At 41.6% G+C, this 16,804-nt stretch overlaps 1 protein-coding gene across 1 annotated transcript; it reads left to right on the forward strand.

Annotated features, from left to right (window-relative positions):
• The first annotated feature begins 313 nt into the window (after positions 1-313).
• srp68 (signal recognition particle 68) lies at positions 314-13,598 on the forward strand. The gene is made up of 16 exons (XM_030058517.1): positions 314-473; positions 974-1,040; positions 1,743-1,856; positions 2,053-2,248; positions 3,241-3,323; positions 4,002-4,111; positions 4,288-4,367; positions 4,457-4,597; positions 8,775-8,873; positions 9,079-9,143; positions 9,472-9,625; positions 10,404-10,498; positions 10,932-11,061; positions 11,335-11,410; positions 11,534-11,586; positions 12,175-13,598. Exons 1-16 carry the CDS (start codon positions 386-388, stop codon positions 12,400-12,402), a joined length of 1,779 nt encoding a protein of 592 aa, XP_029914377.1. The 5' UTR covers positions 314-385; the 3' UTR covers positions 12,403-13,598.
• The last annotated feature ends 3,206 nt before the right edge of the window (positions 13,599-16,804 follow it).

Genomic DNA, 16,804 nt, shown 5'->3' on the forward strand with positions numbered 1-16,804 from the left:
GACTTGGCAACCCTGATAATAAACATACCCTGCGTTCCAAATCGCATACTTATACTTTTTACTTTTAGTATGTACTGCAGCTGCCCTTACAAAATATGTAGTTTAGTATGTATTGGGACATACTAATTCTTTTTTTCCCTACTAAATAGTATGGTAGTGTGGGTATTGGAACGCAGGGATAGAAATTCAATCATCCCCCTCTACGACTGTCTTGACCATAGACATATATACGTCTATGGTCATATATATGTCTATGGTCTTGACTCATGACTTATGAAATCTCGCGAGGTTTGGCTGTCAGCGAGCACCTCCCTCTGAGTTTATTGGCCGCTGGCTCTCCTTCCAGGGCATGTGTGCTGCTCTGCTCGGCTGTTAGCTTTTGGAGATGGCCGCAGACAAGCAGAACGAGGCTAAAGTAGCCGCATTTGACGAAAATAAAGAAAACTCACCAGATGGAGGACTCGGACTGGAGAGTATCCTTGAAAACAGACCGCACGCTCAGACTCGGTTTCCGGTAGTTGGCGTCTTTGCCCAAACGACAGCGGCAGGATGCTAGCTAGCGTTAGCCAGCTAGCTTGTAAGAGAGCTAACTTAGGCTACGTGTCATATCTTAGCAGGCTTCCCCCACCACAGTCAGTGCCGAACAGCGGGTTAACCCATGTAGCTTTTTAGAAAACAATGTTTATTAATTGTAAGAAGTTCGCTGAGAATGGGAATGTGTATGGAGGCACATCTGTTCACTGGTTAATTTGCTTGTATGAAAGCTTTTCTTAAGTGTTGTCACCACCAACTTGGGGCAGCTAACGTTACATTAACGTTACCGTTGTCTGTAATGTGCAGCAGTGTGGTGTCACTGAAATGACCATCACATGCCATGGCAACTTGACTGGACTATTCAAAGTTTTGATGAGTGACTATCCATTGCAGTGTCCCGTGTGTGTTGACAGGGTTGTGCCTTAACTGTGAGTTGCAGTTTTGCAGATAATCAAGGATTCCCAGCAGCAGCATGGCCTCAGACATGGAGATTATCAGAGATACAGGTGAGCTGTGCATAGAGACCATCCAGGGGTTCAGACCACTCACTCTGGACCTTTAGTAGCCCATTATTAATGAACTGTGTGGAGCCATTGACTGAGAGTTTGGTGTGTGTGTGTGTGTGTGTCGTGTCGTGTCGTGTCATGTCCAACTTTGTACAATTAAAAGTATGGAACCTGAAATCTGTTTTAAAAAAAAAAAGATTCACAATGAAAATCTTTAAGTGTTGGGTTCTACAAGACATTTTGGCCAGTAGTATGTTCAGAATAAGCACTACGCTGTGTAAACTCTGTTGCCATATGTTACAAATGGTGTGTTTGGCTACGAATCTCTTCTCCTTAAACTGGTGCTTCTGTTCCACTTGACAGAAACCCAAAAGAAATCTTTGTTTTTCTGTTGTTTGTTGCACTGTATTATCATAATCACTTGGGCTCTATTTAAATAGAAACTACTATCAGTTTTTTTTGAAGATTATTTTTTGGCATTTCAGCTTTATTTGATAATTATAGTAGAGAGAGACAGGAAAGATGGGGGAGGGAGAGATGATATGACACACAGTCAATAGCTCAGGCTTGGACCTGAACCCAGGGCGCTGTGGCAAGCACCCAGCCCTAATAAGTGGTACATACTCCACCAGGTGAGCTACCGGTATGCCCCCAGAACTGTTATTAATTTTGACGCTGTTATGTCTGTATCATTTTTTCCAGGGGATACTGCTCCCGCAGACTACGTCGTCTACGCAAGACGCTTGGTTTCAAGATGGGCAACAGACACAAGTTCACTGGAAAGAAAGTCACAGTCGAAATGCTCTCTGACAATAGGTGAGGAATAAATAATGTCATTAGTCATTGTATGAAACTGACATATTTCTAGCTGAGTGTGTTCTTGCTTATCGAGTACATTTCATTGTTGTGTTATTTGGATGAAGACTTTGAGCAGTCAGCAGAGTTTTTTTTTTTTTTTTTCTCAACAAGACACTAAGAATAACATAGGTAACTCCCCCTCCCTCTGACTCAGGTACCTACTGCTTGTTTTGATGGAAGCGGAGCGGGCGTGGAGCTACGCCATGCAGCTGAAGCAGGAGGCAAATACGGAGCCTCGCAAGCGCTTTCACCTGCTGGCAAGACTGCGTAAGGCTGCCAAACACGGCGAGAGGCTGGAGAAGCTGTGTGAGAGCCCCTGTGTGGATGCCAAGACCAAACTGGAGGCACAGGTACACAGGAGGGAGGGGCTCACTTTTTAAGCTGGATTCAGAGGTATTTTGTAGGTTGAGTAGGTAATGTACCATGGTATTGATATCTGTAATATCATCACAGGTTCAAACAGGACTCGCTGCTTTTGTCCTGTTCCCTTGTTCTTCTTGTTACCCCCTAACTGTCAGGGCTATGGTAACAGCCCTACTCACTATCTAACCACTATTGAAGGCAAATCATTGATGACATCAGTGTTCAGAACTATGTAATGCTGTATGCCGTGGTGCACGTGGAGAAATGATGCATGGAGTCCGAATTAACTGGATTTCTCTTGGATAAATATTTTGTTGCCTGAATGTAGCTCAAGCCCAGAAAGGACTGAATCCATTTGAAGGGACCTGGGCAGTAATTTTTGGCCTCCGTATTCTTAAAACATCCACTAATTGCAGGTCAAAGATGGGGGGGGAAAAATCATAATCAGGCATGTAATTCTCAACTTTCATGACCATACAACATTATTATATATTTTCTGGACAACGATATGAAACTTGCCGATATCACAAAGTCAGCACAATACGGTTATGATTCAATTCAGGTGCTTGCGGTTGATATGAGACAATATCTTGCCCATTTCACACAAGCACTTACATTTCTGTTAATCCAAAAAAACAACTAAAATATGATGAGGGTTTTATTAATGAGCTCTGTCAGATATTTTAATTTAAAAAATATTCTATTCTTTAAATAACTACTTAAATTAGACTCTTTAAAAGCGAATTGTTCTTTAAAATGATATGGACTGATATTTTCACTTTGTATCAGTGATATTGGATTGTTGATCATTTAATTGATGCATCAATCCAGACCCATGGATGATTATACCCGTAGATATCACCACAGTTCAACCAACACCAGATTCAGTTTCAGTGGCACGTTTTTTTGCCATTAGATGTCAGGCTTTACTCAGGTTTGGTTTTGAAGTTGACTTACTCCTTAATGTTATTGATTGTAGGCCTACACTGCTTACCTGACTGGCATGGTGGAGTTTGAGCTGCAGGAATGGAAGCCTGCTATGGAGGCCTTCAACAAGTGCAAGTGAGTATGGACGTTGAAGGGCAACATGCTCGTTAAAACTCATTAAACTCATAGATCTGATTTGTATCATTTTAGAATTAAAGTTGAATATCTTTTTGTGCCCTGCAAACACCTCCTTTGGAATTTAAACTGACTGTTTATCTTTTTTTAGTTTCATAATTATGGGCAAAAAATAATTGTCAAATGGCAGGTGTCCCAGATCCGACCATCAGAAATACCTAACCAATTGCTTGTTGGCTCAAGGCCTGTCTGTTCTCAAAATTTCTTAGATGTTTAGATGTTTATTTTTTCATAGTTTGCCTGCCTCACACCAGGATCTAACAGTGAAAACTTTTTTTTTTTTTTTTAGCTTTTTAGCTCAGGTGTTGTAGCGCTGGACAGAGATCTCAGTTTGAGGGTCACAGTCCTGAGTGCTTCTGTCACTTTGCCCCTCTTAATCCACATCTTCTCCAGCTCCTCTTTCAGCCCTTGTTACTTTTCAAGTAACAAGGGTGAAAAAAATCCCAGATGCATCAGTTTACAGTACTTTGATTTCATTATTGTTTTATTCACAAACTGCTGGCAAGCAAACACACACACCAAAATCAGGATCTGCACCACTCCATTATGTTTTTTTTTTCCCCACTGAGAAATTTTAACCTGCTTCATCTGTGCTCTGCAACGCCCTGTCTCTGTCAGGACTATCTATGAGAAGCTGGCCAGTGCTTTCACTGAGGAGCTGGCCGTGCTGTATCACCAGCGTGTGGAGGAGATCTCACCCAACATCCGCTACTGTGCTTACAACATCGGTGAGAATCACACACACAAGGGAAGACCCCAATTGCCATCAACATCAGAAGTAATAATTCAGAGCTGTTTCAGGAGTTATTTAGGCCATCGGGGATTCTGTCAACACACATTTGTGCATTCAGCAGCTCCCAAAATGCACACTGTATCTTACCTGTTTCCCTCTGGCTGACTGCAGGTGACCAGAATGCCATCAATGACCTGATGCAAATGAGGCTGACTGGAGGAGGCGGAGGAATGATGGCTGAGAAACTTGAGGTGAACAGTGTGAACAGTGTTGAGTTGAAAATTCACAATGTTTGATGAAACCGTACTTCATAATAGGAGCTTGTTATTTTTCCCCCCAGGCTCTGATCACCCAGACGAGAGCCAAGCAGGCAGCCACCATGAGTGAGGTGGAGTGGCGAGGGCGCACGGTGCCCGTCAAAATCGACAAGGCCCGCATCTTTCTTCTCGGTCTGGCAGACAATGAGGCTGCCATCGCACAGGTCAGTTTTTTCAATTCGGTGGATTTAAAAAAAATAACATGCTGGCAAATGACTTGTTGCAAATGATACATAGTCACATTTGTTTTGGTGATAAACTAAACAAAACCTTTTTTTTTTTAAGCCTGGCTCACCAATACTTAATTCTTCACTAAACTGTTCAGTTAGCTGTGTTTCAGTATCACAGATGCCTGTTGGCCAGAATTTTTCATTAGGATTGCCAAAACTTAATGAATTTCACACCTGTTATACAAAAAACACTCGCTCAGTCTAGTTAAAACTAAAATTATTTGTAAATACAGCCAGTACGTGGTGAGCGTGAGTGAGAAGTCTTTTCATGACGGCTTCTTACGGCAGCTTATACAGTGACAAAAGTGGCAACATAATACAGCAGAGGTTTTTTGTGTGTTTACCCTTGATTTTTTTTTTTTTTTTTTTTTTTTTTTTAATGAACTAAAGTCATCGTGTTTATGTCCTGTTGGCAGTTTATTCGCCTTGTAGAATCTGGTATTTGTGATTGTTAAAGGTTATGTGCAAAACATTTTCAAGCTGATAACATTTTTGAAAAATTCATCCTCTCTATTATGTCCTGCCTCAATATCCTTCAGTACATCAAGTCACTGAGGCAAGGCATCATCACACAGTACGTTTACATGCACACCATATTCCGGTTCGGCTCAATATTCCGGTTAAGGTAACTGCGCCGCGGCAACTGGAATATTCCGTTTACATGTTACTTGGCATGCCCCCGTGTTTCGGCGAATTCCACTCTCTGACATAATGCGACACTCAGCCGCGGGGGGCAGCAGCACGCGTATAGGCGTCTGGTCTGCAGGAAAAACAGACGAAGAAGTCTTCTTCCTCGTCTTATTCTACTTTTTCTTCTTCTTCTGTCGCTATTTCTATGTTTTCCCTCATCGATATACTCCGTGATATTTAAATCTTTCATTAGCTGAAGGCGGACTGCAGTCTCCTGGCTCTTGCTGCTGTTCGCCATGCCGTTTTCCCCGCTTGCAGGTAACCATAGCAACGAAGACGCCACAGAAGTCCTTGTGAGTCGAGCATGCGCAGTCGTGACTGAATATTCCGGTTCGGGGAGTTTTCCGACTAAGGTGGTTACATGCCCCAATATTCCGGTTGGAACAGGAATATTCCAGGGGGCTTATTCGGAATTCTCTCCAACCGGAATATGACCTTAATCGGGTTCGGTGCGTGTTTACATGACACGTGCGCAACCGGAATATTGCGAATATTCCGGTTAATACAGGAATAAGGTCTGCATGTAAATGTGCTCACAGTTAGTTGTTTTCTTGTGACTTTATGGGTTTTGTCTCTCCTCTACTTTGCAGTCAGTTCCCATGGTTGGTCATTTTAAAGCAGTGTCTTTGGCCCTCCAATGTGGCCATAGGTGACCAAACTTAATTTCAGACTCAAAAGATCCAAGTGAAAACGGCTGAATGAGGAAAGTCTTGTCTTTACTTACTCATGGTTGTAATTTCATATATGAAAATAGAGGGAGCTCTTCACTACAGATTTTTTCAAGTTGAAGCCCCTCTCTCACAACAAGTAGAGACTTAAGTCATGCAGTTCCTTAAATTTTCAGTAGGCTGCACTCTCCTCATTACACTGCAGCTGATGCCTCCCTGTTTCCTACACCTGAAAGCTTGCCTCACCCTGTAGACACACCTGTCACACCCACAGCTACTCAGGACTCTGGCATGCAGACTCTCTCTTTGCAAGACTGCATTCTGTGCATTTCAGCCCACACAGAAATACTGGACTACACCCTGCAGGTATCTATGGACAGATTAGCATAATCACCACTAATTGCCTTTCAGTTTTAAATCATCCTTTTGTGATACTCATTTGTAGCATTTCAGGATGTTGATAAGGTAATGGTGACTACTTTAAAACTTTGAATTGCCCCTACAGTGTTCATTTTTATATTTTTTCATATCATCATATCAGGGCAGGCTAAACTAACTAAAGGCAAGCATTTCCTCATCAGCTGTCTTTGCAAATGACAGTAAATGTAATAAAACCATTAAAGCACCAAAAGAACACATTTGGGTGCATCTTGGTTTAGATTATAAAGTATCAAATCAGAGGACGATCCTGTAACTCTGAAGCTTCCTGTGCATTACAAATGATCATCAGTCTTCAGCGACAGGAAATGCCTTTTTGGGCCAAAGATCAGCCCTGTTAAAGAGACTCATCCACTCGTCCCGCCTCTAATCATCACAACCATCCAGCACTCCAGTCTGAACAACAGAAGATGTTTGATGGGTTGAGCCAGTCACACAAGGTGTTGCCAGGCTGTTGGCATGACTTTATGTTGTGCTAAATAATGCCAACTCCCTAGGTGGATGAGAGTAGCCTTACCACTTGCTTATTAATGATTACTGCGTGGAATTTTCTCGTAACATTCCTCCTGCTGTTTTTCACCCCTTTGAAGATGAGGATGTGAAATTAGGAGTGTCATTTGCCAGTTATTACATAGTTTTGAATGGCTTGTGCAGGAGTTTCCTCATGTGAACCTGATATAATTTTCTTTGTCATTGGTATGAATGTTAGAAGAATAAGAAGGAGTAAGATTGCCAAAGTTTTCAGGAATGCAACATCACAAATTATGATAAAACATCAAAGACAACTTATTAAAATAGATTTGAACAAAAGTATACAAAAAATACAACATAATTACTGTATTATTATGACAAGTAACTAAAGCAGGTTAATGTAACAAACATGCATTGTTTTGTTATTGTGATAAACAACGTGACAGGATACACAATGGTGAAAAGACTGGCTTGTTTGGTGTCTTGTTATTGTTACCTTGAACTAGTGAACTTGATCTGTCACTTATCGAGGTGAATTTATATATGATCAACTACGATACAAGTTTGCAACGTCCTGGTTGTACACAGAGCTGCTATAACAACCTGCCTTCACATGCAGCTCACCTGCTGTTGAGAAAACAGAATCACGGGTGAAAAAAATCCCAGATGCAAGCTTGTTTGACTTTGTAAAACACACTGCCGACAAAAAAAATCAACAGAGCAAGCAGATATGGGGAGAGATGGACAGAAAGAGGTGGGGTGGGGCAAGCAGGTCTGTGTGCAGAGCAGAGGTGTAGGGATGGCAGGGTGGGTAGGTGGGAAAGAGAAGTGAGTGGAAAAACAAACCAATTTGTGAATAAACACTAAAATAAGGTTTGGAATTAAAATGGTGAACTAAGAAATAACCCACTAGTAATAGGGCAATGTATTCTTTCAGATACTTTCAGTAGACAATAGCCTGTAGCCTATGACAAGACTAGGTGTTTGCCCTAGTCTTGTTAGGGGGACAACTTTACAGTCTCAGAAGTTTTTCTTGCTCTAAGCCCCGTATTTATTAATAGCAACATTCCCTGTCCTCATGTGCAAAAGCCAATATTTCTCCTGTTGTAGATTTTGCATGCATTTAATGTTACAGTGTTACAGCCCGTTGCCTGTCGTGTGAAAGGAAGAGTAAATGAGCAGATGAAAGGAAGTGTGAATGAGGAGGAATGAAGAACAATCCTCCATTCACAGAGATCTGAGTCCTGTAACTCGAGAGCCTCTGGCTGCTGATGGGCTGTATACAGGAATGTATCAGCAACCTGTTCGGCTGCATACTTCTGTCTCCACCGCTCAGCCACAATCACATTCCTGCCATATGTGTTGCTCTCGGTTGTATCTGAACTACAGTGGCATTTTAAAAGGATGAAATGATTATTTTCTGTATGCATGATTGAATTTTATCAGTGTAAATTGTAACGAGTGATAAATGTAGTGTGATAGTCTTGGCTTCTTGGCTTTTAATCAAGCCTATTAGAAATTATTGAGCACAAATACTTGAGTTAAAGTATTTGAGTATGTATTTGACCGTCTCAGACTTTAATTATTTTCCCCTAACCATTTAGTGAAAGGGATGTTGAGACCAGGTACATGTGCCCAATTTTGCCTTCTCTGCAAACTTCAGCAGTTAGAAGCAACTACAGTTGGGGGTTTGCGGTTAAACCAAACCAAAAAAAAACAAAAAAAACAGCACTTACACTTGGCAGGATTACAAGAAACACCCTAAACTGAAGTGTTCTTTCCCCAAATTCCTGTTGCCGTGAATCCCTTTTCAATCTTTTTCATGACGTTTTGTGGTGTTGCAGGCAGCTAACGAGGAGACCAAAGAGCATCTGTATGAGACCCTGCTGGCCGAGTGCAGAGACACCATCCAGGCTGTGAGAGAGGAGCTCAAGACTGAGGCGGTAAGAGGAAGGAGGCTCATAACAAGTTGATGCATTTCAGTTATGGAGCTGAAATGTGTGGGTTATCAAGTTGACAGTGTTGGCAGTGGCTAGATGATGGCTCAAAGTTAATTTATAGTCTGTCACATGTGTACTGTGCTGACATTTAAACAAGAATGTCAAGATTGTTTTTTTTTTTGTTTTTTTTTAAATGTTGATATTGCAGAAGCAGCGAGAGAGGGGCTCCGATGCAGACAGTGGCAAGGTGTCCAACCTGCAGTTCCTGCACAGGTAAAAGACACCTTGATACATCAAGGAGTGCAGAGTTATGATTGTACTTTGAGAATATGCCAAGAGATCATGCAGAAAGGCCTGCGGTATAACATTACAGTTGCCAGATCTTTGCAGTGTCTTTTTGTCTCACAGAATAGACCAAGTACCAAACAGTAGGATCTGCCTTACAGACATTGTAAACATCATAGAATTTTGACTGTAGTAACATTGGATTCATATTTGGCTTCAAGTTATTTGCAGACTCTTCCCATGCGCTATTTGTTACTGAAGTTTCTCTCCTCTCCAATAAGTGAAGTATAAATACCTTGTTGGCTTCCTCCACCAGCTACCTGACCTACATCAAGCTGTGCACGGTGGTTAAGAGAAATGAGAGCATGGCCCACACACTGCAGGCCAAATTGAAGGAACCCCAGACTGATGAGAACAAGAGGGGCCCCCGCCCACAGGACCTCATCCGTCTGTACGACATCATCCTGCAGGTAGGCATGAACTTTATAAAACAAAATTGTCTTGTCCATTACCATAACTAATATAACTCTGCCATAATATAGCACCTAAGGTTCTGTCTGCATGTAGTGAATGTGCATGTGGGTAACTTTGCTTTTAATTTACAGAAGACAAGACACTGAAATTTCAAGCTCACAATAGCTCATGTTCCACAGCCATATTTGGAATTTTTTCACCGTTGTCTAAAACACTCACCTATGGCGGTGCCCCAGTAGCTCAGCTGGAAAGAGTGCATACCACTTGTCCTGAGTCCTGATTGCAGCTTCGTGGGCTCAAATCCAACCCCAGGCCATTTGCTGCATGTCAACCCCTCCCTCTCCCCTGTCTTTCCTGTCTCTCTTGACCGTGACTGTCAAATACAGCAGAATGCCAAAAAAATTACTCACCTATAACAGTGCCGCATAAAAACATCTCAGTAGGAGTTGGGTGTTAGTCACCAACCACTCAGCCACAGGTTCACCTCAGCTGTTGAGTGTGATGAGTTGAAGTGTGTTGATGCATGGGGTGTGTGTGTGTGTGTGTGTGTGTGTGTGTGTGTGTGTGTGTGTGCGTTAACAGAAAGGGTTGGGAGCGTCACCTTAATTGACAGTCTCTGTCAGTCCCTTGTCACAGTGTAAACTAACTTTAAAGCAGAGTTTGGGTGAAAGTCTCTCATTTGACTGCAATAGGTGAATCTCTCCCTAACATTTTCAACTCTCACCCACTATGCATCTTAGTCTATTCTGTTTCTGTGTCTCTCCATCTCTGCAGAGTCTGGCTGAGCTGTCCACGCTGCAAGGTCTGGAGGAAGACTGCACCTTCCAAAAGGAGGTGGCCCTCAAGACGCTCGTCTACAAGGCCTACAGGTCAGTACATTTATTTCTGAATGCTTTATCTGCTTACTGCAGTCACGTAATACGTATAAATGATTCAAATGGTGCAAGTGTATTAATGATTGTTCATTTAATTCTGGACATAGTACCATCTTTGTCAGGTGGCCAGGCCGTTGATGGACATGAAACACTGTGTCCCTAAATGTCTGTGCCTTTAGCCTATCTTTAGGGTGTAAACATGGAACTACCAAATATGAGACACCGATTCATCTTTACATGCTCACTTTATCAAATACAGACCATGCTGCTCTCTGAAAATCACAGGAACATCTTTCTCTTTCCTCTTTTGTGTCTGCTCTGCTCTAATTAAAAAAACTTCTCCACTCTCTGTCCACTGGTTAATAGTCAACTGTAGGCACACTGAGGCTGTTAATGCTGCGTCTTGTCCCTCTTGTTTCACTCACAGGTGTTTCTTCATAGCCCAGTCCTATGTGCTGGTGAAGAAGTGGAGTGAGGCGCTGGTGTTGTACGAGAGGGTGCTGAAATATGCCAAGGAGGTCCAGTCTAAGGCCAAGAGTCTCAACAACAGCCTCAAGGTTGATCATGCTCACACATACACCGGCAGTACACTCAGATGGGAGCAATTACATAACTGCACACACAGGTTTCTTTGTCCCATGGCAAGTTAAAATCTTAATGGCCATGTCATATAAAACCGTAAAGAAGGTGTCATTTATGAGATGTTAGAGGAAAAAATGTCATTTTATCAACAAATACATTCACACATTGTCTTGTTTTCTACTTTTTGATAATATACTGACATGTGCTCTTCACCAGTAACTTAACTGTTTTGTCTGTGGCCTCTGCAGGATCTACCTGATGTTCAAGAACTCATCGCGGAGGTCAACGCTGAGAAATACTCACTTCAGGCTGCTGCCATTTTGGGTGAGAGCACACTTTTCCAGCTATTCTATTTTGTCATATCTTAGCTGTGTTCATTCACATGAAAAGACTTATTCTGCTTGTTTTGAGTATGTGAGCGAGACTGAGGTTTTGTTTGTGTTTTAGACACTGATGAGACAGCTGAAGTTCCCTCCCAGCAGCAGGTGAAAGACAATACGGTAAGAGGACAAAAACACCACCAACTGTTTATGTAATAAGCCTTATGTTTCCATAAATAAATGCTCTTCAGTAAAAATAACAAATTTGGAAGGTTCTAGACATAGTGCTGCTGCTAAAGGAAACTGCAGAATAGGGGCTATGAAAATAAACACTTTGCTGGACAGTTGGTTGGTCTTACCAGTGTCCAGACAATATTGTTACCCTACAAGCGGAACCAGAGCCTGCCCAGCCCTGCTGGAAGGTATTACTGTAGAAACTGCAGCCCCTGAAACGTAATTTTATTACATTTAGTGATTTTTAGGAACTCTCACATCTTGGGGGAAGATGAAGATAGTATACAATCATGCTAAATAAGAAAATCAGTTTTGTTTCTCCTTCTGATGGGGCTAACATTTCAAAAATCATCACACCACTTTAACTCAAGTTTTGTCTTCCTTTCTAAAGCTACATAACAAGTATTTTTGACCAGTTTTTTAGAGCTGTACAGAACATGACCTGAATTATTAGAATAGTTCTATTTATCGCCTACGAATATATTCTGTTTTAATTTCTATTTTCTGCTTTTCATCTCTTCCCCGTCCATGCAGCTCCTCTGCGACCGCCTGGAGACTTTCCGCCTCGACCCTGCCCTCGTGGGCAAGCAGCCCAATCTGGTTCAGTTCCCTCCTGACTTCCAGCCAATCCCCTGCAAGCCCTTGTTCTTTGACCTTGCGCTCAACCATGTGGCCTTCCCGCCCCTGGATGACAAGGTGGAGCAGAAGGGCAAGGGCGGCCTGACGGGCTACATCAAGGGCATCTTTGGCTTTGGCAGCTAAGTCAGAGGAAGGCCACAAGGCCCTCAGTCCACCACAAACAGCCAGTCTTGGGTCAGTTGTTAATTCGATTCACTTCAGTTACTTTTAGCGGTTCCTTTTCACTGCCTACAGTGCAGGATGGGAGGAGCTGGCAGTTTCAAGGCAGTCTGGTTAGCTCCAATCTTCCAAGGCAAGATCATAAAAAAGTAATTGAACGGGTTTCAGGTTAGCAGTATGACCCAAGTCTAACCACCATCATTAGTAATAACATCAGGCTGCATGGGTTCCTAACATACTGGCTCCCTCCTTCATCCGAGTTATGGCGATGTCTCTATGATCATCGGATTTTACAGGTTTCTATGCCTTGATGTTTTTGCTTAAACAGCCAGGTTCTCAGTCTCATAATCCTGTTAGGTTAAACTCAGCCAATAATAATTGTTAGTCTTTATTTCTTTGTCCAAGTTATCTAAGCGCCTTCATGTAACTAAGTCTCAATTTTTGTGTACATGAGAGAGGGTTTTAATTTGTATCAGTGGTTCTTGAAACCTTTGAAATCCAGGAAACAGATTTACTAAGTGCAGTCTCATCTTGGGACCCCTTTTGATTAATTAAAAAATTAGAATTAAAGCCTGTGACGTACTTTGAGCCCTGACCTGTAGTTTAACAAACCCTGGCTGATGTCTTTAAATCAATCATCAATGTTGGAAGGCTAAAATGTCGAAGTGCAGGGAGAGGATAAGAGCAAAGCCATGATATCACATGACCAGCCCATTACCAACACTCAAGTCTGTGTATTTTTAATTTTAGTATTATCATCCTTTTTATCTTTTAACCTGGGCTGTCCAGTGGTGATATTAACACTCAAAGCAGCTGGGGAATAACAGGCCAGTGTCACATACTGTGCTGTGACATTTGGCACAACACTTTATCATCATTTATCATAACAGACAACGGTTCAGCTGCTTGAACTTGTGAGCATCACGATACACACTCGTGCTGTCCAGTAGTCTTGGTGGAAGGAAGATCCTCACATTTGCAACACCCCTCAAACTGTCATGCTTTTTCACATGAAATGTAAATTAGACCGGACCTACTGGCCGAGGAGCAGATTGTCTCAGCACTGAAGTGGGGAAATAAATGGTCACAGACAATTTTTTTTTTTTTTTTTAATTTCGATGACATTAACTTATGTTTCTCTTGATCAAAATAATTTTAGCGAAAAGCACGCTCATCATCGTGATGTGACACCATTTGTGAGTCACGGAGAGTTTTTAGTAGTTTTTCCCATTCATCGCACCACTAAGTCTTTGTCCATCATCACAAGTGGTGCAAGAGCTTAATGTGGTCGCTGTGAACAAAAGTCTCTGGTAAAACATCGGCGTGCTAGGAAATACAGACCTCTGTAATCCACTGCTGTTGGTTGCTCGTGTTCATACCCTGCACCAAAGCTGTTTCTCTGAAGATCCTTAACCAAACTCATTTGCCTGTGACAATTCATTTTACATCAGCAACATGATTTTTCAGTGTCATTCCTGAACACACACACACACACACATATACAAACTCTATTAAAGCTTTACTCTTGCTCACTAATTTTTATCAAATTTCAGATTTTTTTTTTTCCCCCTCCAGTGTTTTATGTTAAACAGGGTTACGTTGGGCGTGCTGGAATATTTCCATGCACTTTACCTCAAAAAGCCTGGGAAATGATTTATTACTAATGACTAATGACTATTGGAAATTGAAAGAGAAATGAAAGAATAGTGAAATGACTGTTTAGAGTGTATGATTTGGTTTCCAGGCATCCGATTAAAACACACATTTGCATCAAAAAATTTCTTGTATCCGGTCTGTTTTATTCCATCCTTAGCTTTGTCTTTTTGTTAATTCCTCAAATAAAAACTGAGTGACTTTTTATTTGTATTGTGAGAAATTATGAATCGACTGGTGGCAAGTTTTTTTTTTTAATAGATCTCCCTACAAAAAGGCGCAAGTTTATAAGTTGTGTGTATGTGCATGCTGATGAGCGTGCATGTATGTGTGTGTGTGTTTCCATGCAGATCTCTCTTGGGCGTGGATGTATGAGGACTGCATAAGATGCCTCAGTTGGGTGTGAGTGTGTTTGGCTTTGCTTGGTGTGTATGCATTTACATAGGTATGAATGATTGCGTCGGTGTGTTTGTTACTCGAACAAAGGGGAACATCATGCGAGCGACTTGGCACTGTGTTGTAACAACACACACACACACACACGTCTCAAGTATCTTACATATTCATGCAATCTGGAGCTGATGTCTTATCTGCGGCCTGTCATCGCCGTTCTCTGCTCGTTTCCTCGTCACTTCAGACAAATCCACCGCACCACTTAGATTCTGCTGAATGAACTTTTCGTTTCTGTCACTGACAGATTTGTACACATCGTTTTCTTCGCAAAAATCCCCTCACAGTCCAAGTCCAAGGTGCTGTCCAGCCCTCAAGGGTTTGTAACAATAAAGTAAAAGTAAAATGTCTTCTATAAACAAAACAAAACTGTTTATCTGTTGTTTGTTGATCAGTGAGTGAGACTGACACACCCTTACTGCTGTTTTCTTCCTTTATTGTAGCTGTCCAGCTCCTGGGACATGAAAGCATGAGGATAATTTTTTTTTTTTTTTGCCATGTTTTTTCCTTGCCATCCTTTCTACTCTCTGAGCCACCAAAGTCAACTTTAAATTTGTGCTGGTCACTTTTAAAACCCAGTTAGATGTGGATGTAACCTCCCGTCACATCCCTGGTTTACAAAGTCTTAATGGACCTTGCATTGCCTTGGATCTGGTTTTACAGGTACACAGGTGTTTGCATGTAATGTCTCTTTCATTGTTGCCACTTCCCTCTTCTGTTTTGTTTACTCAGTGTTGTGATTGTAGAGCAATTCATGTACTTTGTGTCTCCCGGTGTTCCCACAGAAATGTTACTAGGTTAGTGTTGCACACCAATTCTTAATTATTTATGCATGTGGCTAACTGTTGTTTACTGGGTGTGATGACCAAGAACAAGTTTTTATAGGAGGTAAAAGTGTACCGGAGCAGCTGAAGGAGTATTTCAACCTTCCTAAATCCTTAGCGATTTGGACTAGCTGTTCCAGGGATTTGAACCAATGATGATCACAAGCTCACTTCTAACTTTTAGGTCACTGCCACACCCAAGGAAGACGAACTCACAGGAGAAAACATATCACACAAACAGATTTGTAAATTAAAGGAATACAATCGTAAATCGTACAAATGGTATTTTCCCTAAATGTTTGATTATCCCTTTAAGTCAATGAGTGGGTGTCCCTCAACATGATCCATCGATTTTCACTTGGATTTAACTGTCTTGGGGAGCTGGTTAGCTACAGACACGTGACAAATTGAAGAAAAAATGAACATTATGTGTGCTTGGCCGCCATAAGCCACCAGGACATCTTCAGTGGTCCTTGACGTCGATTCTCCACGTCTCTGAAACTCTCCTGGAGGGACAGACGGAGGACTGGAGCTTGTGTCGGCCCAACATCTTTCTGTGACGCTTTGTGTTTGTTTTTTCTTCAATCTGCCACTTGTATCTACATCTCTGTATTAATTTTATTCACTCTTATTTATTCTTCAATAATATTGTTTTTTACTGTATTTTAATGCTTCTTTTATATGTGAAGCACGTTATACCTGAACGATGGAAAATAAGATGATCTCTCCGAATCTCTCCAGTTCCTCTGGGAAAAGATGTATGGATCCTGTTAAAAAGAGAAACTTCTCTCTTCTGTAACGTTGCATGGCGGACACCCACTTCATTTACAAATGCTTTCACATGGGAGTTGTTATTCCCCGGACCACTTCTCGACCACTCCAATCCTCAAGTCTTCGCCTTTCATCCATCCCTTTTATCCTCTAAATGCGAAACAGAAGGTGACTGTGCCTGTGCGGTTTTAGCCCCAGCTCTCTGGTATAATCTTCCCCGACCAAGAGGAATCCCTGGACAGTTTTAAGTGGCTTCAAAAGACTCATTGTTACAGGCAAGCCTTTCCATAGATCTCTGTTAAAGATCTCTGGAAAGACCTAGGATCTACATGTCTTCTCTGTCTGTGCTCTTTTTTGTTCCCTTTAATCTTTATTATCTAAAATATATCTATATCTAAAATATTTTTATGTATTTGTTTTTCACTGCATTTCTTTCTATTTTCCATGTGAGTGAAGCTCGTAACTGTGTTTTAAAAAGGGTTATCTAATTAAAGCTTTACTTACTGCATTCACTTGTATGGAGTGTGTTAGAAAACAGTTGTATCAAATTGTTTTCAAGTGGCTTCAAAGCAACACATCACTCAGCAGAAATACAGTGGTCATGGCAACACTTTAAATTTAAGGTTTCACTTACAGCCGAGCGCTTTTTGTATTATAATTGGGAGCTG

This window comes from Myripristis murdjan, chromosome 1, assembly GCF_902150065.1.
Source record: "Myripristis murdjan chromosome 1, fMyrMur1.1, whole genome shotgun sequence".
Lineage (NCBI taxonomy): Eukaryota > Metazoa > Chordata > Actinopteri > Holocentriformes > Holocentridae > Myripristis > Myripristis murdjan.

Bases quoted from the DNA above. Each gene is read 5' to 3' on its own strand.
- srp68 (XM_030058517.1), top strand. From the start codon at position 386: ATGGCCGCAGACAAGCAGAACGAGGCTAAAGTAGCCGCATTTGACGAA. The intron at 1,857-2,052 runs GTGAGGAATAAA...CCTCTGACTCAG, and splicing joins GAAATGCTCTCTGACAATAG to GTACCTACTGCTTGTTTTGA. The intron at 10,499-10,931 runs GTCAGTACATTT...TTTCACTCACAG, and splicing joins CTCGTCTACAAGGCCTACAG to GTGTTTCTTCATAGCCCAGT.